This window comes from Triturus cristatus, chromosome 6, assembly GCF_964204655.1.
Source record: "Triturus cristatus chromosome 6, aTriCri1.1, whole genome shotgun sequence".
In the NCBI taxonomy this organism is placed as follows: Eukaryota; Metazoa; Chordata; class Amphibia; order Caudata; family Salamandridae; genus Triturus; species Triturus cristatus.
The window spans coordinates 996,837,997-996,855,069 of record NC_140589.1 but is presented as its reverse complement, the minus strand read 5'-3'; the positions used below and the strand labels follow the sequence as shown (position 1 = coordinate 996,855,069).

The following is a 17,073-nucleotide window of genomic DNA, read 5'->3' as shown; positions in this document are numbered from 1 at the left end:
AAATTACCCGGGGCCTACATACGCCACTGGGACCTCAGAATGATCTCAAACAGTACAGTGTAACTTAGACCAGATACAATAAAATAAGGTATTTCTAGGATTATAAATTATTCATGTATGTTGAAAGCATCAATTTTGCCCTTTAAAGTGCTAGCATTCTTTTTTAAAGGTTTATTTCTCAACATACAACTTTCCAACACGATTACCCTTTTAGAAAATGTCCCTTGGCATTTCTACATTTGAGAGTTTTGATAATGTTTTATTGCAATGATGTTTCTTCCTTCAAAGATACAGGAGAAACATCTTATAACAAGTCCATGGCTTGACAGAAAAATACCCAGGATATTCGAGTTCATGCTTATACCTTTCATAACTGACAAGATTGTTGGTGTATCAGAGATTTTGGGTAATTTGGGCAAATACGTTATTGATTAAAACACTGAGAAAAGTACAGTTTTCTTATCAAGAGGACAGCTGTATGCGTGAAACAACTATTTGCATTCTCAAATATTTTTCAGAGAGGTTTGTAAAATTTTACTGTTCATTAATTATTTTATAAATAGAGATACGTTGCATTTAAAGGGCAACATGCTGGGTAAAGAATCCACTGACGTTAAGTTAAGCGTTGGTGTAAAACTTAAAGTACGAATTATATTGTAAACAGGTAATTTTTTACATGTTGTTAGTAAGTATGAACAAAAGTATACCTTACATTCTTTTCAGTGAGATTTTTCAAAGGCATATTCACCTTCTGGCGGCTGGTGATTTTTGAAAGTGGTAGGGCATAAAACTTGGTGTCAAGTTTGTCTTAGCGGAGGAGCAAAGTGAACAAACCCAACTTACATAAAGGGGGGAGCGTTCTGAAGTATTCTCCCACAAAGAAAATGCTGCAGACTAGAGAGCCAGATGGTGCATTTTGAAGCAAATTTTGATAAAGAACAGTTGGATAAAACATTAAGGTTTATAAGGCAAATCAGAAGGCACACTCTAGAAATATCTAAAAACTTGAAAGCGTGCCCTCAAATCTTGCAGCAATGAATTATTTTCACCAGGCAGTGCAGATTGTACAGTGCCAGAAGTAAGGCTTTTAAATGGAACACAAGGCTGCGTTTTCACTGTATCAGCACATTAACATTGATTGGTGAAACAAATATAGATGATGGTATATTGATGATTTCATAATGAGAGTGGTCATTGTAAAATTAAAATATAATGTAAGTCATCCCTAACAACGAATTAAAACTTTGACGAAATAATATTCTGCTCCAAAAGGAACATGTAAAATAGATGGGAACCTGCCATCTCTCTATAAAAATTATGTAAAAGATGAACTATAACAAGTTATTACAGTTGAGTAGTGACATTATAACGTCTCCTGACAGAGCTTGCAGACTGTGAAAGGCAGGTCATGCTGTTAAGTTTTATCTGTTGTTTAAACAATGAAACAAGGACCATATTTTCAGCTTGTGTGATGTGAACAGGCATCAGAACAATTTTCTAATCTATCATATTATGAAATGTATTCATGTTATACCGGCCTGCTCATAGAAATACATAAAAAAGTGACGGGATGTACTCACACACCACCAGGTGTCATACTTTATCATATCACTCCCTACGCTTTTCAAAAACCTGGTTTGATGAAGAACGGACCTACGCCCTGAAATCAGGGAGACACTTCTTACTGAATATGGATCTGTGAGAAATATGAACTTGAAAAACAATGTAATAATCTACTCTGGCCTTTATACTACATGGCATGCACCTTGGTATTAAAAATTAGATGTGGGGAATAGAGGAACTAGCACCCCAGCCCCACTAAACCTTCTACATGTTTCTGCCTAGCGGGTCAACAGAGACCATGACATTCGACAGGACGGACATCGGATCCTCTGGTAGCATATACACCTTGTATATGCCACTTTGTAGGTGGTCTAACCTTTATCTCTACCCTATGATCATTGGGAGGAAGGTGCCAATAACAATAGGTGGCCATCAAGAAATTCACATTGGTGTATGTGTGACTACAGGGGTTCCTGAGCCCCAACCTACAAGAGGCTGCCAATAGATATCTCATCCTAGCTGAGCAATGTATAAGACAGGCTACTGACTCTAAGGGGGGACTTTTCACAGATATAAGCTCTTTTGATAGAGTCATAACAAGCTGACACCCTCCCTCTGCATGATCAGCCAATTTGGAGCTGAGCTTACAGTCGTGTAATGTCAGAAAATACAAGCAGACCTACAGAAATGTGTATTCAGGATCTCAGGCAGGGATGCTCGCTATAAACTACATATTCACATTTGTTTTTCTGTGAATTATTGTTTACACATGCAACAGTTCCCTTCTCCAACCCACCTAGACCAGCCAACCAAAAATGCACATAGACTTTGTCCAGGCACAGCAGAAGTTGGCTGCCTGCAATCTAAGAGGCAGAGAGCAGTGTTTATCTCAAATCAGTTTGGATGTGCTGTGGTCATATATAAAACATAATTAAACTTTTCAGAAACACACAGTCACTGGATGATGTCATCAGTGATGTCACCAGTGATGCCATTTGAGATGTCATCAGTGATGTCATCAGTGATTTCACTGATCATGTCATGAATGCTGTAATATGTGACATCATCAGCAGTGCATTGCGGGGGCGCAAGTTATGTTGACTATTTCTTACAACACAGTCATACAAAGTACCCTAATCAGTAATCTATCTCTCAAGACGTCTTAAATCTCACTTTTCTCTTGAAAGTTTAATATTCATTGAGTGCTCAGAATGTTATGCCTATGAAATATAAAATACCAACCTCAAGCATAATACTTTTTTATATGTACAAGTTAGTCATATATTTTTGGGAAATCATTTTTTTAAGACTGTAAAGTTGTTTTATTGTATTGTAATGCTGTCTTTTTTCTTTTTTTAAAAAATTCTTACAAAGGAGTTGCGCACCCTAAGTGAACTTACTCGATGGGTGCGCGGATTAAAAGTGTGCGAACCCTGCTAGCGCTTATTTCAGAAGTCGCGCTGGAGTCGCAACTTCGAGGTGTTTTCAAAAGTATAAAATATCATTGTAGAAATTATAAATATAAGTTTTGGTTAAAGCGTTTGACTAATATAATTTAGAAAACAATTTATAAACTGTTTTTGAGTGTACTATTAACAATAAAAAATTTCAAGAGTGTGTGACTTCTGGGCGTATTGTAGAAACATCTATTTATAGTTTATAATTATGTATACAATATTTTGCGGGTGCGCGACGCTGTAAGCGATGGGTGCGCGCACCCTACGTGACTTCATGTCACCACAAAAAGAAAGCATCTGATTGGTTTAAATTATTTTCATTCTGTAAGAGGGAGGATCCATCCTTGATATATTCCTCTCATTATTTGTCTGTCTTGCTGACAAGACCTGCGTGTTCTACCTCTCTTCATTTTTACATTTTTGTGTGTTTTTTTACTTTGGTTTTAGCATTATGGCATCTAGTCATGGAGTTATTGATCCACTGGAACTGGAGGAGGATGATATCATGGAGCCTGTCAAGGAGATGAAGGAAAGTGTGGTTTGGGCATTCTTTACTGTGCCAGAGGGAGAAAAGAAAGTAAACGTAAGAAAAGTCTCGTGTTACATCTGTAGGAAAGTCTTGTCAAGGGGCTCTGAAAACAAATAATCATGCGGGACATCAAGCATGAAGAAACATTTGGAAACCATCCATCCCTTACATCTTGCAAGAGAAGAGACACGCAGACAGCAGAATGAAGTGGCGGAACAAGACCTTAATGTCCCTTCTACATCCTCTCAAGCACTTACAGCAGCACCAAAGCCTCATAATGTTCCAGAGTCCAACAGCCTCATGCATCAAGCCAAAATCCAGTCGGTAAAATACCGATTCGCTAATAGCTCCCGGTATTGAGTTAAAAATACCCAATCCCAATGCATCAACCCAAAAGCAAAAATCGCTATTTAAGGAATCCTTAAATAGCGATTCCTTAAATAGCGATAGCATTTAAGGAATCCCAAATTGAGATTCCTTAATTTAAGGAATCTCTATTTGGGATTCTCTAAATGCAATGCATGAAAGTAAAAAAATTAGTGAATTCGCTAATAGGGGAGCAAATTACCATGAAGATGAACTGCATGGTAATTTGCTAAAAGTTTGAAAAATGCACTTTTGTGCATTTTTCAAAGTTTCATGTTGCGCACACACATGCCCTTAGAGCATGTGTGTGTGCAACATATGTGCACATATCAATTTCAGGGGTGCAATAGGGTGTCATTTTGACACCCTTGCACCCTTGAAATTGCATGAGCAATTTGCGAGAACCTACTGGTACTCGCTATTTGCTCATGCAATCTCCAATTCATTCCTATGGGCCTGGAGACCCATAGGAATGATTGGGATGGCATTCCTTAATTGCTACTCGCAATTTGCGAGTAGCAATTAAGGAAAGTTAAGGAATCGCTATTTGAATAGCGATTCCTACATGCATAGCCTTTTGCTATTCCTTATTAGCGATTCCTTATTTTTTGCTAATAAGGAATCGCAAATGCCAATGTTGATGCATATGCCCCATAGTTTGCAAAAAATGTGATGCAAAACTGAGCATCGGGAAGCAGTCCATTGACATTGTCACCAATGCAATCAAAGCATATAATTGATATTTTGTTTTTATAATGTGCTCCGAAATTTCCTTTTCCTTTTTTCTTAAACAGTTCCTTTGCAGTCTTCAATTTTGTTTTGTTTGAAAAAAAAGTCAAAAACACCCCAAAAAAGGAAAAAATGTTAAAAAAATACATTTAAAAAAATTGTTTGAAAACAAAAAAGAAAACGGTTCTTATGGAACCACATATATTTGTTAAAAATAGAAAAATTACCTGAGTGATTGCATGAGTGCAAGGAAACTGCCTGGGTGATTGGAGGAGTGCATGAGTAGTACCTGGGTGATTGCATGTGTGCATGGATAGTGCTTGCATGATTGCATGAGTGCAGCAGAAGTGCCTGAGTGCATGCATGAGTGCATGGGTTGTGCCAGAATGAGTGCATGACTGCGTGACTAGTGCTTGGGTGATTGCATGAGTGCACAGGTAGTACCTGCTTGATTGGAGAAGTACAAGTGTAGTGCATGAGTGATTTTATAAGGGAATACCCAGTGGCTGGATGATAACACAAATGCATGGGTAACACCTATGTGATTGTATGATTGCAGGGGTAATGTCTAAGTGATTGAATGAGTGCATGGGTAATGTTTGGGTTTGGGTACATGAAGGACTGCATAGGTAATGCCAGTGTGGTTGCATGGGTGCATAGGTAGTGCCTGGGTGATTGCATGTGTACACAGGTAGTACCCAGCAGTTTGGAAGACTGCAAGGGTAGTGTGTGAGTGATTTTATAGGTGCATGGTTAGTGTCTGGGTGATAAATGGAATGCATGGGCAATACCTAGGTGATTGTATGAGTACAGGGGTAATGTCTGGGTGATTGCATGAGTGCAGAGGTAATGTATGGGTGATTGGAAGAGTGCATGGGTAGTGCCTGAGTGATTAAAGAAGTGCATGGGTATTGCTTCTGTGATTCCATGAGTGCTAGGACAGTGCCTACGTGATTGGTACAGGGCAAGAGTAGTGCGTAGTGATTTATAAGTGCATAGGTCATGGAAGGGTGATTGGTGGAGTGCATGGGTACTAACTGGGTAATTGGAGGAGTGCATGGGTAGTGTTCAAGTGATTGGAGGAGTGTATGGGTAGTGCATGGTGATTTTATAAGTGCTTGGGTAGTGGCAGAGTGATTATATGAGTACATGGATACTTGCTGGGTGATTGGAAAATTGCATGGGCAATTGAATGAGTGCATGGGTAGTGCCTGGGTAATCACAGGTAAACTATAATGGCTCTTTTAACCTATTCCAAACTTGAACTTGTAAAAACTAAAAACAAGGCTAACAACACTGGGTGTAAGGGAAAAATATCAGTGGAGAGTGGCCCACATTTTGGCAAATGCTCAGAGTGCGACCGGTTCACGGTCTATCCACCTCAAACAACAGGTCCCCTGCACCCTCATCCTATAAACAATCGAGATCTAAATAATCAGGCACCTAGGTAGGGAAAGCAGAAGATGGAAGGGAAAGCATATTCCTTACAGGGCCTGTATATTAACACAAGATCTATCCCGAAGCACACAGCTGAACTCTGGGATATGTTGGATAGTCTGAAACCAGACATCTGTCTCTTCACAGAAACCTGGCTACATAAGCAAGCCACCCCAGCCTTGGCTATCGCCTTCCCTGAGGAATACACAGTGACTAGACTAGACAGAGTGGGTAAGAAAGGGGGAGGTCTACCTATTGCCATGCGCCTATCACTACATATCAAAATTCTGAACACTGTCTCTACCCCCAGTGTGGAGTTAATGGTATTCACGATGGAGCTCGCTCATGGCCCAAGGTGGCTGGGAGCTGTAGTTTACCATCCTCCTGGTGAAAACAAGAAATCTTTCTGTACTTCACTATTGGAAACCCTCGCTCCCTATACCATGCAATCAGACAATTTCCAACTAGTAGGAGATTTTAACCATCATCTAGATACCATCTCCAATTCAGACTCTGTATGCTGAATAGCAGCCATGGAATCTCTGGGCCTCTCTCCCAAAGTATTCAGTCCCACGCACACAGCGGGACATACGCTGGACACCATCTTTACAAATATCCAAGATCTAGTAGTAGAAACCCCTTTGGCTTTAAGCTGGACAGACCATCTGGCTGTAAGATTCTCATCGGATATTCTTAAGTCAACATACCAGCCGCAATATCGTAGGGGTCCTCGGAGATCCTGGAGAAATTTGATACTAACGTCATTCAGCTCTGCTTTCACTGCCACACAATTTGGTAATTGTATGAACAGTGATACGGCATTGGAAACGCTGGAGGCCTCGGTAGGTCAGGCCCTTGATATCATTGCCATGTCTTAGGTAGGCAAGATCTGGGAAAGGGCAGCTCCAGCACCATGGTACACCAATAGCCTCAAGAAAAAAAAGCTGCATGTAGAAATAGGGAGAGAAAATGGAGAAAATCAAAACAGGAGGGGGACAAATCAGCATATAAAATAGCACACAGAGCATACCTAAACAACTGCAATATAGCTAGAAGAGCGTATCTAGGCACTAGAATCATCGAAGCCAAGAGCTCTTCCAAAGAGCTATTTAAGATCCTTAAGGAGTTCACTAACCCAGGAGCAAATAATTCTTCCCTTCCTTCGACTGAAAAGCTATGCAACGATCTAGCGACTCATTTCAAGCAAAAGATCGATAAAATCTATAGCTCCTTCAACACTGAAGAGGACATTAGGGTGGTACCACATGTCACTGAAGGTTCCACCTCTACCCACCTGGAGTCCTTAAATGACAGTACCTTTGAGCAAAAACTGCCCTTATTAGCACAAACTAAATCGGGCTCCCCCTTAGATCTGGCCCCTCCCTTCATCTTCTCATCCCTCGCACCGGTCCTCACAGACCCGATTATGGAAGTTTGCAACATTTCATTGGCCACGGCCACCTTCCCTAATAAATGGAAAATTGCACAAATAAAACCTTTACCAAAAAAAAACATAGCTGATCCTTTGGATCTTCAAAATTATCCCCTTTGTTGCTAGGCCTTTTCCCCACTGTGCTAAGCCTTTTTTAGGCTAATTGGGGTAGTGCGCGCTTAAGCCCCTGTAACCTTTTGACCACATAAGGTATCCATGCCAAATTTGCCTCCTTTTCTTACAACATCATGAGGATTCTAAAGCTACCCAGTGTTTGTGGATTCCCCAGGAGGGGTCCCAGAAATTAGCCTAAATACAGCAACATTTTGTTTTTTGGGGGAAAAATGCTAAAAAAGTGCTGCAAATGAAAGGTTCTGGGTTTTTCCCTGCAAATGGTATTAAAAAAGGGTTTGTAGGGCTGAAATCATAATTTTCCCAGATTTTAGGGAATGACAGACTTTTGTCAGAAAACCAACATTTTTTACACAGTTTTGGCATTTTTCTGGGACATAGCCTATTTTTGCTATTTTTTGTGCTTTTAACCTCCTTCCAGCTAATGGTAGAAATATGTATGAAAGCAATAATGGATCCTGAAAAGCTATGCATTTTAGAAATGTAGACAAAATTCTGAATTCAGCAAGGGGTCATTTGTGTAGATTCATCAAGGTTTATTTATTGAAACTAACAGTTAAATCTAGGAAAAACTGAAAATTAGTTGAAAAAAACATCCTTTTGTGTCAAAATTTTCATATGTAACTTCTTCTAATTATGACAGCTCTTTGAAAGACATATACCGTTACATCTGCTAGACCGTACTGGTTGTGGGGATATACAGGACTTGTAGGTTCACCAAGAACCCGACGCAGCCAGAGTCAAAAACTGAGCAGCAATTTGCAATGACTTTTTATTATGTACCGGGTATATAGCAATTATTGTGGGAAAATGTATACATGGAAAAATCGGTATGAAGGAAACCTATGTATTTCTGAAATGGCAACAAAATATAGAGTTTAGAAACAGTAGATATTTGCACATTTCCAAAATGGGGAATACTCATACTAGCATGAGAATTATCGGTCATTATTCAAAATGACTTTTTTTTTACACAATGTCTTTCATTTGGAAGGCAGAAATGCATCAACAGACAATAGGTAATAACAGTTGCCTTATAAATCTGAATTACCCTAAGTCTCCCGATAAAAATGGTACCTCACTTGTGTGGGTGAGCATAGTGCCCACGACAGGAAATGGCTCAAAACCCAATGTGAACACACCACATTTTCACAATGAAAAATGACCCTTTTTTTGCAAAGTTCCTAGCAGTAGTTTTTGAACCCTAGCTCTGCCGCCATCTATGGAAACCTAGCAAACCTTAACAATTTTTAAAACAAGACATCCAGGGGAATCCAGGATGGGGTGATTTGACTGCCTCCCACCAGGTTCTGTTACACAGAATCCCTTGCGAACCTAGACTTTGGCAAAAAAAACCCAATTTTCTTCACATTTCTGTGGTGGAAAGTTCTGGAATTTGCGTGGATCCACAAAGTCTTCTGAGAAAAATGGTACCTCACTTGCGTGAGTAGGCCTAGGTCCTGTCACAGGAAATGGTGCAAAACGCAACGTGGACAAACCCCAATTTCACAGTGAAAAATGACCCTTTTTTTGGCAAAGTGCCTAGCTGTAGTTTTTTAACTCTAGCTCTGCCAGGACCTAGGGAAACCTAGCAAACCTATACATTTTTTTAAACTGGACATGCAGGGGAATCCAGGATGTGGTGACTTGACTGCCTCCCACCAGGTTCTGTTGCCCAGAATCCCTTGCAAACCTAATATATTGTAAAAAAAAACACATTTTCCCCACATTTCTGTAGTGGAAAGTTCTGGAATCTGTGTGGATCCACAAATTTCCACCCAGCCCACGTTTCCCAAAGTCTTCCAAGAAAAATGGTACCTCACTTGTGTGGGTCGGCCTAGTGCCCACGACAGGAAACGGCGCAACACACAACGTGGACATTTCGCAGTGAAAAATTACCCTTTTTTGGCAAAGTGCCTAGCTGTAGTTTTTGAACCATAGCTCTGCCGGCACCTAGGGAAACCTAGCAAACCTATACATTTTTTTAAACTGGACATGCAGGGGAATCCAGGATGCGGTGACTTGACTGCCTCCCACCAGGAGGTTCTGTTACCCGGAATCCCTTGCAAAGCAAAAAAATTGTCAAAAAAGACACATTTTCCCCACATTTCTGTGGTGGAAAGTCCTGGAATCTGCGTGGATCCAGAAATTTCCACCCACCACGCATCCCCCAAAGTCTTCTGAGAAAAATGGTACCTCAGATGTGTGGGTCGGCCTAGTCTCCGCGACAGGAAATGGCGCAAAACACAACGTGGACACACCTGAATTTCACAGTGAAAAATGACCATTTTTTGGCAAAGTGCCTAGCTGTAGTTTTTTAACCGTAGCTCTGCCGGCACCTAGGGAAGCCTAGCAAACCTATACACTTTTGAAAAGTAGACACCCAGGGGAATCCAGGATGGGGTGACTTGACTGCCTCCCACCAGGTTCTGTTACCCAGAATCCCTGGCAAACCTAACAAATTGTCCAAAAAAACACATTTTCCCCACATTTCTGTGGAGGAAAGATTTGGAATCTGCGTGGATCCACAAATTTCCATCCACCCCGCGTTCCCCAAAGTCTTCCAAGAAAAATGGGACTTCACTTGTGTGGGTCGGCCTAGTGCCCGCGAAAGGAAACAACGCAAAACGCAATGTGGACACACCTCAATTTCGCAGTGAAAAATGACCCTTTTTTGGCAAAGTGCCTAGCTGTGGTTTTTGAACCGTAGCTCTGCCGACACCTAGGGAAACCCACCAAACCTATACACTTTTGGAAACTAGACACTCAGGGGAATCCAGGATGGGGTGACTTGACTGCCTCCCACCAGGTTCTGTTACCCAGAATCACTTGCAAAGCCTAAAAATTGTCAAAACAAACACATTTTCCCGAATTTCTTGTGGAGGAAAGTTCGGGAATCTGCGTGGATCCACAAATTTCCACCTACCCCGCATTTCCCAAAGTCTTCCGAGAAAAATGGTACCTCACTAGTGGGGGTCGGCCTAGTGCCCGCGACAGGAAACGGTGCAACACTCAATGTGGACAAACCTCAATTTCGCAGTGAAAAATGACCCTTTATTGGCAAAGTGCCTAGCTGTAGTTTTTGAACCATAGCACTGCCGGCACCTAGGGAAACCTAGCAAATCTATACATTTTTGAAAGCTAGAGTCCCAGGGGAATCCAGGATGGGGGGACTTGACTGTCTCCCACCAGGTTCTGTTACCCAGAATCCCTTGCAAACCTAAACAATTGTCAATAAACACATTTCCCCCACATTTCTGTGGTGGAAAGTCCTGGAATCTGAGTGCATCCAGAAATGACCACCCACCCCGCATTCCCCAAAGTCTTCTGGGAAAAATGGTACCTCACTAGTGGGGGTCGGCCTAGTGCCCGCGACAGGAAACGGTACAACACGCAATGTGGACACACCTCAATTTCGCAGTAAAAAATTACCCTTCTGTGGCAAAGTGCCTAGCTGTAGTTTTTTAACCTTAGCTTTGCCGGCACCTAGGGAAACCTAGAAAACCTATACATTTTTGAAAAGTAGACATCCAGGGGAATCCAGGATGGGATGACTTGACTGCCTCCCACCAGGTTCTGTGACCCAGAATGCCTTGCAAACCTAAAAATTTGTCCAAAAAAACACATTTTCCCCACATTTCTGTGGTGGAAATTGTGGAATCTGCGTGGATCCACAAATTTCCACCCCCGTGTTCCCCAAAGTCCTCAGAGAAAAATGGTACCTCACTTTTGTGTGTCGGCCTAGAGCCCGCGACAGGAAACGGCACAAAACGCAACATGGACACACCTCAATTTCGCAGTGAAAAATTACCCTTATTTGGCAAAGTGCCTCGCTGTAGTTTTTTAACCATAGCTTTGCCGGCACCTGGGGAACCTAGAAAACCTATACATTTTTGAAAACTGGACTCCCAGGGAAATCCAGGACGTGCTGGCTTGACTGCCTCCCACCAGGTTCTGTTACCCAGAATCCCTTGCAAACCTAAAAAATTGTCCAGAAAAAACACGTTTTCCCACATTTCTGTGGTGGAAAGTTCTGGAATCTGCGTGAATCCACAAATTTCTACCCACCCCGCATTTCCCAAAGTCTTCCGAGAAAAATGGTACCTCACTAGTGGGGGTCGGCCTAGTGCCTGCGACAGGAAACGGTGCAACACTCAATGTGGACACACCTCAATTTCGCAGTGAAAAATGACCCTTTATTGGCAAAGTGCCTAGCTGTAGTTTTTTAACCATAGCTCTGCCGGCACCTAGGGAAACATAGCAAATCTACACATTTTTTAAAGCTAGAGTCCCAGGGGAATCCAGGATGGGGGGACTTGACTGTCTCCCACCAGGTTCTGTTACCCAGAATCCTTTGCAAACCTAAACAATTGTCAATAAACACATTTCCCCCACATTTCTGTGGTGGAAAGTCCTGGAATCTGAGTGCATCCAGAAATGACCACCCACCCCGCATTCCCCAAAGTCTTCTGGGAAAAATGGTACCTCACTAGTGGGGGTCGGCCTAGTGCCCGCAACAGGAAACGGTACAACACGCAACGTGGACACACCTCAATTTCGCAGTAAAAAATTACCCTTCTGTGGCAAAGTGCCTAGCTGTAGTTTTTGAACCTTAGCTTTGCCGGCACCTAGGGAAACCTAGAAAACCTATACATTTTTGAAAAGTAGACATCTAGGGGAATCCAGGATGGGATGACTTGACTGCCTCCCACCAGGTTCTGTGACCCAGAATGCCTTGCAAACCTAAAAATTTGTCCAAAAAAACACATTTTCCCCCCATTTCTGTGGTGGAAATTCTGGAATCTGCGTGGATCCACAAATTTCCACCCCCCGCGTTCCCCAAAGTCCTCCGAGAAAAATGGTACCTCACTTTTGTGTGTCGGCCTAGTGCCCGCAACAGGAAAAGGAACAAAACGCAACATGGACACACCTCAATTTCGCAGTGAAAAATTACCCTTATTTGGCAAAGTGCCTCGCTGTAGTTTTTTAACCATAGCTTTGCCGGCACCTGGGGAACCTAGAAAACCTATACATTTTTGAAAACTGGACTCCCAGGGAAATCCAGGACGTGCTGGCTTGACTGCCTCCCACCAGGTTCTGTTACCCAGAATGCCTTGCAAACCTAAAAATTTGTCCAAAAAAACACATTTTCCCCCCATTTCTGTGGTGGAAATTTCTGGAATCTGCGTGAATCCACAAATTTCAACCCACCCGTGTTCCCCAAAGTCTTCCGACAAAAATGGTACCTCACTTGTGTTGTTCGGCCTAGTGCCTGTGACAGGAAACGGCGCAAAATGCAACGTGAACACACCTCAATTTCGCAGTGAAAAATGACCCTTTTTTGGCAAAGTGCCTAGCTATAGTTTTTGAACCATAGCTCTGCCGGCACCTAGGGAAACCTAGCAAAGCTACACATTTTTGAAAGCTAGAGTCCCTGGGAATCCAGGAAGGGGGGACTTGACTGCCTCCCACCAGGTTCTGTTACCCAGAATCCCTTGCAAACCTAAACAATTGTCAAAAAACTCCACATTTTCCCACATTTCTCTGGTGGAAAGTCCTGGAATCTGCGTGGATCTAGAAATTTCCACCCACCCCGCATTTCCCGAAGTCTTCTGAGAAAATGGTACCTCACTTGTGTGGGTCGACCTAGTGCCCGCGACAGGAAAAGGCGCAAAACTCAACGTGGACACACCTAAATTTCTTAGTGAAAAATGACCCTTTTTTGGCAAAGTGCCTAGCTGTAGTTTTTGAACCATAGCTCTGCCGGCACCTAGGGAAACCGAGCAAGCCTATACATTTTTGAAAAGTAGACACACAGGGGAATCCAGGATGGAGTGACTTGACTGCCTCCCACCAGGTTCTGTCACCCAAAATTCCTTGCAAACATAAAAAAGTATAAAAAAACACATTTTCCCCACATTTCTGTGGTGGAAATTTGCAGAATCTGTTTGGATCCACATATTTCCACCCACCCCGCGTTCCCCAAAGTCTACCATGAAACATGGAACCTCACTTGTGTGGGTAGGCCTAGTGCCCGCAAAAGGAAACGGCGCAAAATGCTGCGTGGACACACCCCATTTTCACAGTGAAAAATGACCCTTTTTGGTAAAGTGCCTAGCTGTAGTTTTTTTAAACATAGCTCTGCCAGCACCTAGGGAAACCTAGCAAATCTACACATTTTTGAAAGCTAGAGTCCCTGGGGAATCCAGGAAGGGGGGACTTGACTGCCTCCCGCCAAGTTCCGTTACCCAGAATCACTTGCAAACCTAAAAGGTTGTTAAATAAAACACATTTTCCCCATATTTCTGTGGTGGAAAGTTCTGGAATCTGTGTGGATCTACAAATTTCCACCCATCCCGCCTTCCCCAAAGTCTTCAGAGAAAAATGGTACCTCACTTGTGTGGATCAGCCTAGTGCCCGCGACAGGAAACGGCGCAAAACACAACGTGGACACACATCAATTTCGCAGTGAAAAATGACCCTTTATTGGCCGAGTGGCTGTACTGCTCGATTTTCCCGGCCTTCTTGTGTTGTAGAGCGATTAATATGACTTCAGTCTCTTTCCATCCAAGTCTAAGGACTAGAGTAGTGAATAGAGCCTATTTATTAGACACTTTGACACGATCCTGTGCTCCTCCCCATAGATCAGGGCTTACATACATAGCCTAGGGGATAGATTCGTTAGTATTAAGGATAACTTGCCCTATAGTGAGGGTATTTCATGGAGCCGTGCTGAATCCAGGCCTGGTAGGCCTTAAACGGGAGAGACTCCATCTTTCTTTCCGCTCCGGCAGCTTGGAAAGTTTCTAGGTCGAGGGTGATGTTTTAGTTATGAGGTGTTGTTCGCTTGGAGAGAACCGGTTCAGGCCGGCCCTTATCGAAGGATTGTATTTTTCTTCATGCCGAAGACACTACATCAGGCCGGCCGGCTGGGAACGTGTCCTTGGTACGGGGAGGTACAAGAATTTGGTGGGCGGCAGGTTACGGGCTGGAATTTTCCATGAGAAAATGCACCTCTATATTAGTGAAAGTCTGAGGCAGATACTGGCACTTGCTTCTAGTCCATAGGCGGCACCTGGCCGTTAGTAGAAAAGCTACTACTTATTTCAGGGAAGACAGATGATGAACTTGAATCTAAAGAGGAGAGAGTAGCCGATGAGGGAGAGGTTCCAGTGACTCGGAGAGGGAGAAGGGAGTAGATCCGCGACTGCGGAGGTGTGACTTCCAGGCGAAGCCGAGGCACAGACGAGAAGGGAACCTAGATGACCATTGAGCACAGGCTACATACGACTAAGGTGATGTCGACCCCTTTTTATTGAAGTGTATAACTTAACCTTTTACTTTCCTTGCAGGTTGTATATATGATGTATTCTGTGAGTGTGCATGTAGCAATTAAATAAAGTATTTAGCTTGTTGTGAGTCAGCATGTGTCGTGTATCCTTGTATAGGAGGATAGCCTATTCTTCTAGTCAGATTCAACTTGACATGAACAGATGTTAATCCTGATCAGGTAAGTGGTAACTGAATGAGGGAGAAAAGAGCCCCTCGAACTAAAGAACAGGTTGTGCTCAACTAATAGTCTTTGTGTGATCTGATACATGGTAACCCTGATTCCCCTGTCGTGTATTCTGGTAATAATAGGATGAGCTCGTGCTAAGGCTGCCGTCTGGGTAGGAAGTCCTGGGTCTGTCTGAGACCGCGAGGCTGAGGCTGCCGTCTGGGTAGGAAGTCCTGGGTCTGTCTGAGACCGCGAGGCTGAGGCTGCCGTCTGGGTAGGAAGTCCTGGGTCTGTCTGAGACCGCGAGGCTGAGACTGCCGTCTGGGTAGGAAGTCCTGGGTCTGTCTGAGACCGCGAGGCTAAGGCTGCCGTCTGGGTAGGAAGTCCTGGGTCTGTCTGAGACCGCGAGGCTGAGGCTGCCGTCTGGGTAGGAAGTCCTGGGTCTGTTTGAGATCGCGAGGCTGTGAGGTCTTGATATATATATATATATATAATAGGAATTCCCTGCCCCTAGGTGGTACATATATATGTGGTTATTTAGGTGTAAAAAGACCCTAGGGAGGGGGGTAACGTTCTGGTTTGGGTTAGAAAGGCTCTGTTGAGCGGGTTCCACCTGATCCGAAAACCCAAGCAGAACATTTGGCGTCACGAACTGTTTACGAAACCTGTGTGCGTTTTGTTTGTCTTATGTTTGCTTTCGGTGTGTGCGTGGTTTTCTTTGCATTCTTTTTTATATATTTGCGTGTATAGTTTTTTTATTTTTTCCTCTCTCTCTTTCTCTCTTCCTTTCTTTTCTCTGCGTTTCTTTTTCTTTCTTTTTTCGCGATGTTTTCTAAGAAATCTAAATCTACTCTTAAATTGTCCGTTGATATTCCCGGATGGGATTCAACGCCTTATGGAGCCTTAGCCCGTGAGTGGGCTGACTCTACTGGTCTGAGTGAAAATTGGAACTCTTCTTTGGAGTCGGTGGAACCGGCTGACGTGATTACTTGTTTGCAGACGGCACCTGTATTGAAGGGTGAGGAGGTTCCCGCTTTAGGGCGCAGAGGTTGGGTTATTCTGTCTGCGTATCGGATTCTGCATGAGAGATTGTTGAAATTACAGATCTCTCTTAAGGATGTGGAGGCACACTTTGTTGAGATTCAGAATTCTAATACTCTACTGCGATGTCAAAATAAGTTGCTTTCTGACAAACTTGACACTTACCAAACGGTTGCCGAAAGGGCGGCTGTGCGAATTGCTCGTTATAAGTACAAGAACAGGCGTGGTCGAGTTTTGACGCGTAAGGTGCGTCTGGTCGTGGCGAAAGCTGGACTAGATTGGAATCCTGATGAATGGGATGGTAATATCTGGGACTCGAGTACCTCTTGTTCCTCGGGTGAGGAGTCTGTTGCGCACGAGTTTTCTCGTTCCCGTCATGAATGTAAGTCTGCTTCTCGCACCTCTGATGGTGCGCCCCGTGATTATGCTCGTTCTTCGGGCGGGATCGATGCTTCTTACACTGATTGTCCCTCTACTAGTACTGCTCGGGCTCCTTGTGATGCTCGTCCCGTGGTCTCTGCGCATCCGGTTTTTCGTCGGAAGTTGCAGCAATCTCCTAATGCTCCGCAGGGTGTTTCTTTGGACTGTTTAGAAGATTTTACTCAACAAGAAATTAGTGATATTTTGCAGCGCTTTCGGCAGCGGACTGGTGAGGCCTTGCTCACATGGATGGTGCGCCTTTATGAACTGGGCGCTGCCGGTATTATGCTGGATACTGGCGACTGTTTGAAATTTTGTTCTTTGAGTTTGGATTCTACTGTGCAAGATCATTTTCGTAACTATAATGGTGGTGGTCAAATTTCTTTGCTCCAATTGGCAACTGAGGGTTGTAATTTGAAGTATCCTACTGAATCTGACTGGCCTGTCAATGACAAGCCGTGGTATACCT

General features: G+C 43.2%; 1 protein-coding gene across 2 annotated transcripts in view; it reads left to right on the top strand.

Moving 5' to 3' along the window:
• Window positions 1-17,073, top strand: part of LOC146820907 (uncharacterized) — a 408,950-nt gene that overhangs the window by 321,326 nt on the left and 70,551 nt on the right. For both annotated transcript variants that reach the window (XR_014963067.1, XM_085611785.1), the window contains exon 5: window positions 3,468-3,603. Coding sequence is in view for 1 of the 2 variants with exons in the window: in XM_085611785.1 (XP_085467911.1) it covers window positions 3,468-3,603 (136 nt within the window). In the remaining variant the exon portion in view is untranslated. The remainder of the gene's footprint in view (window positions 1-3,467; window positions 3,604-17,073) is intronic.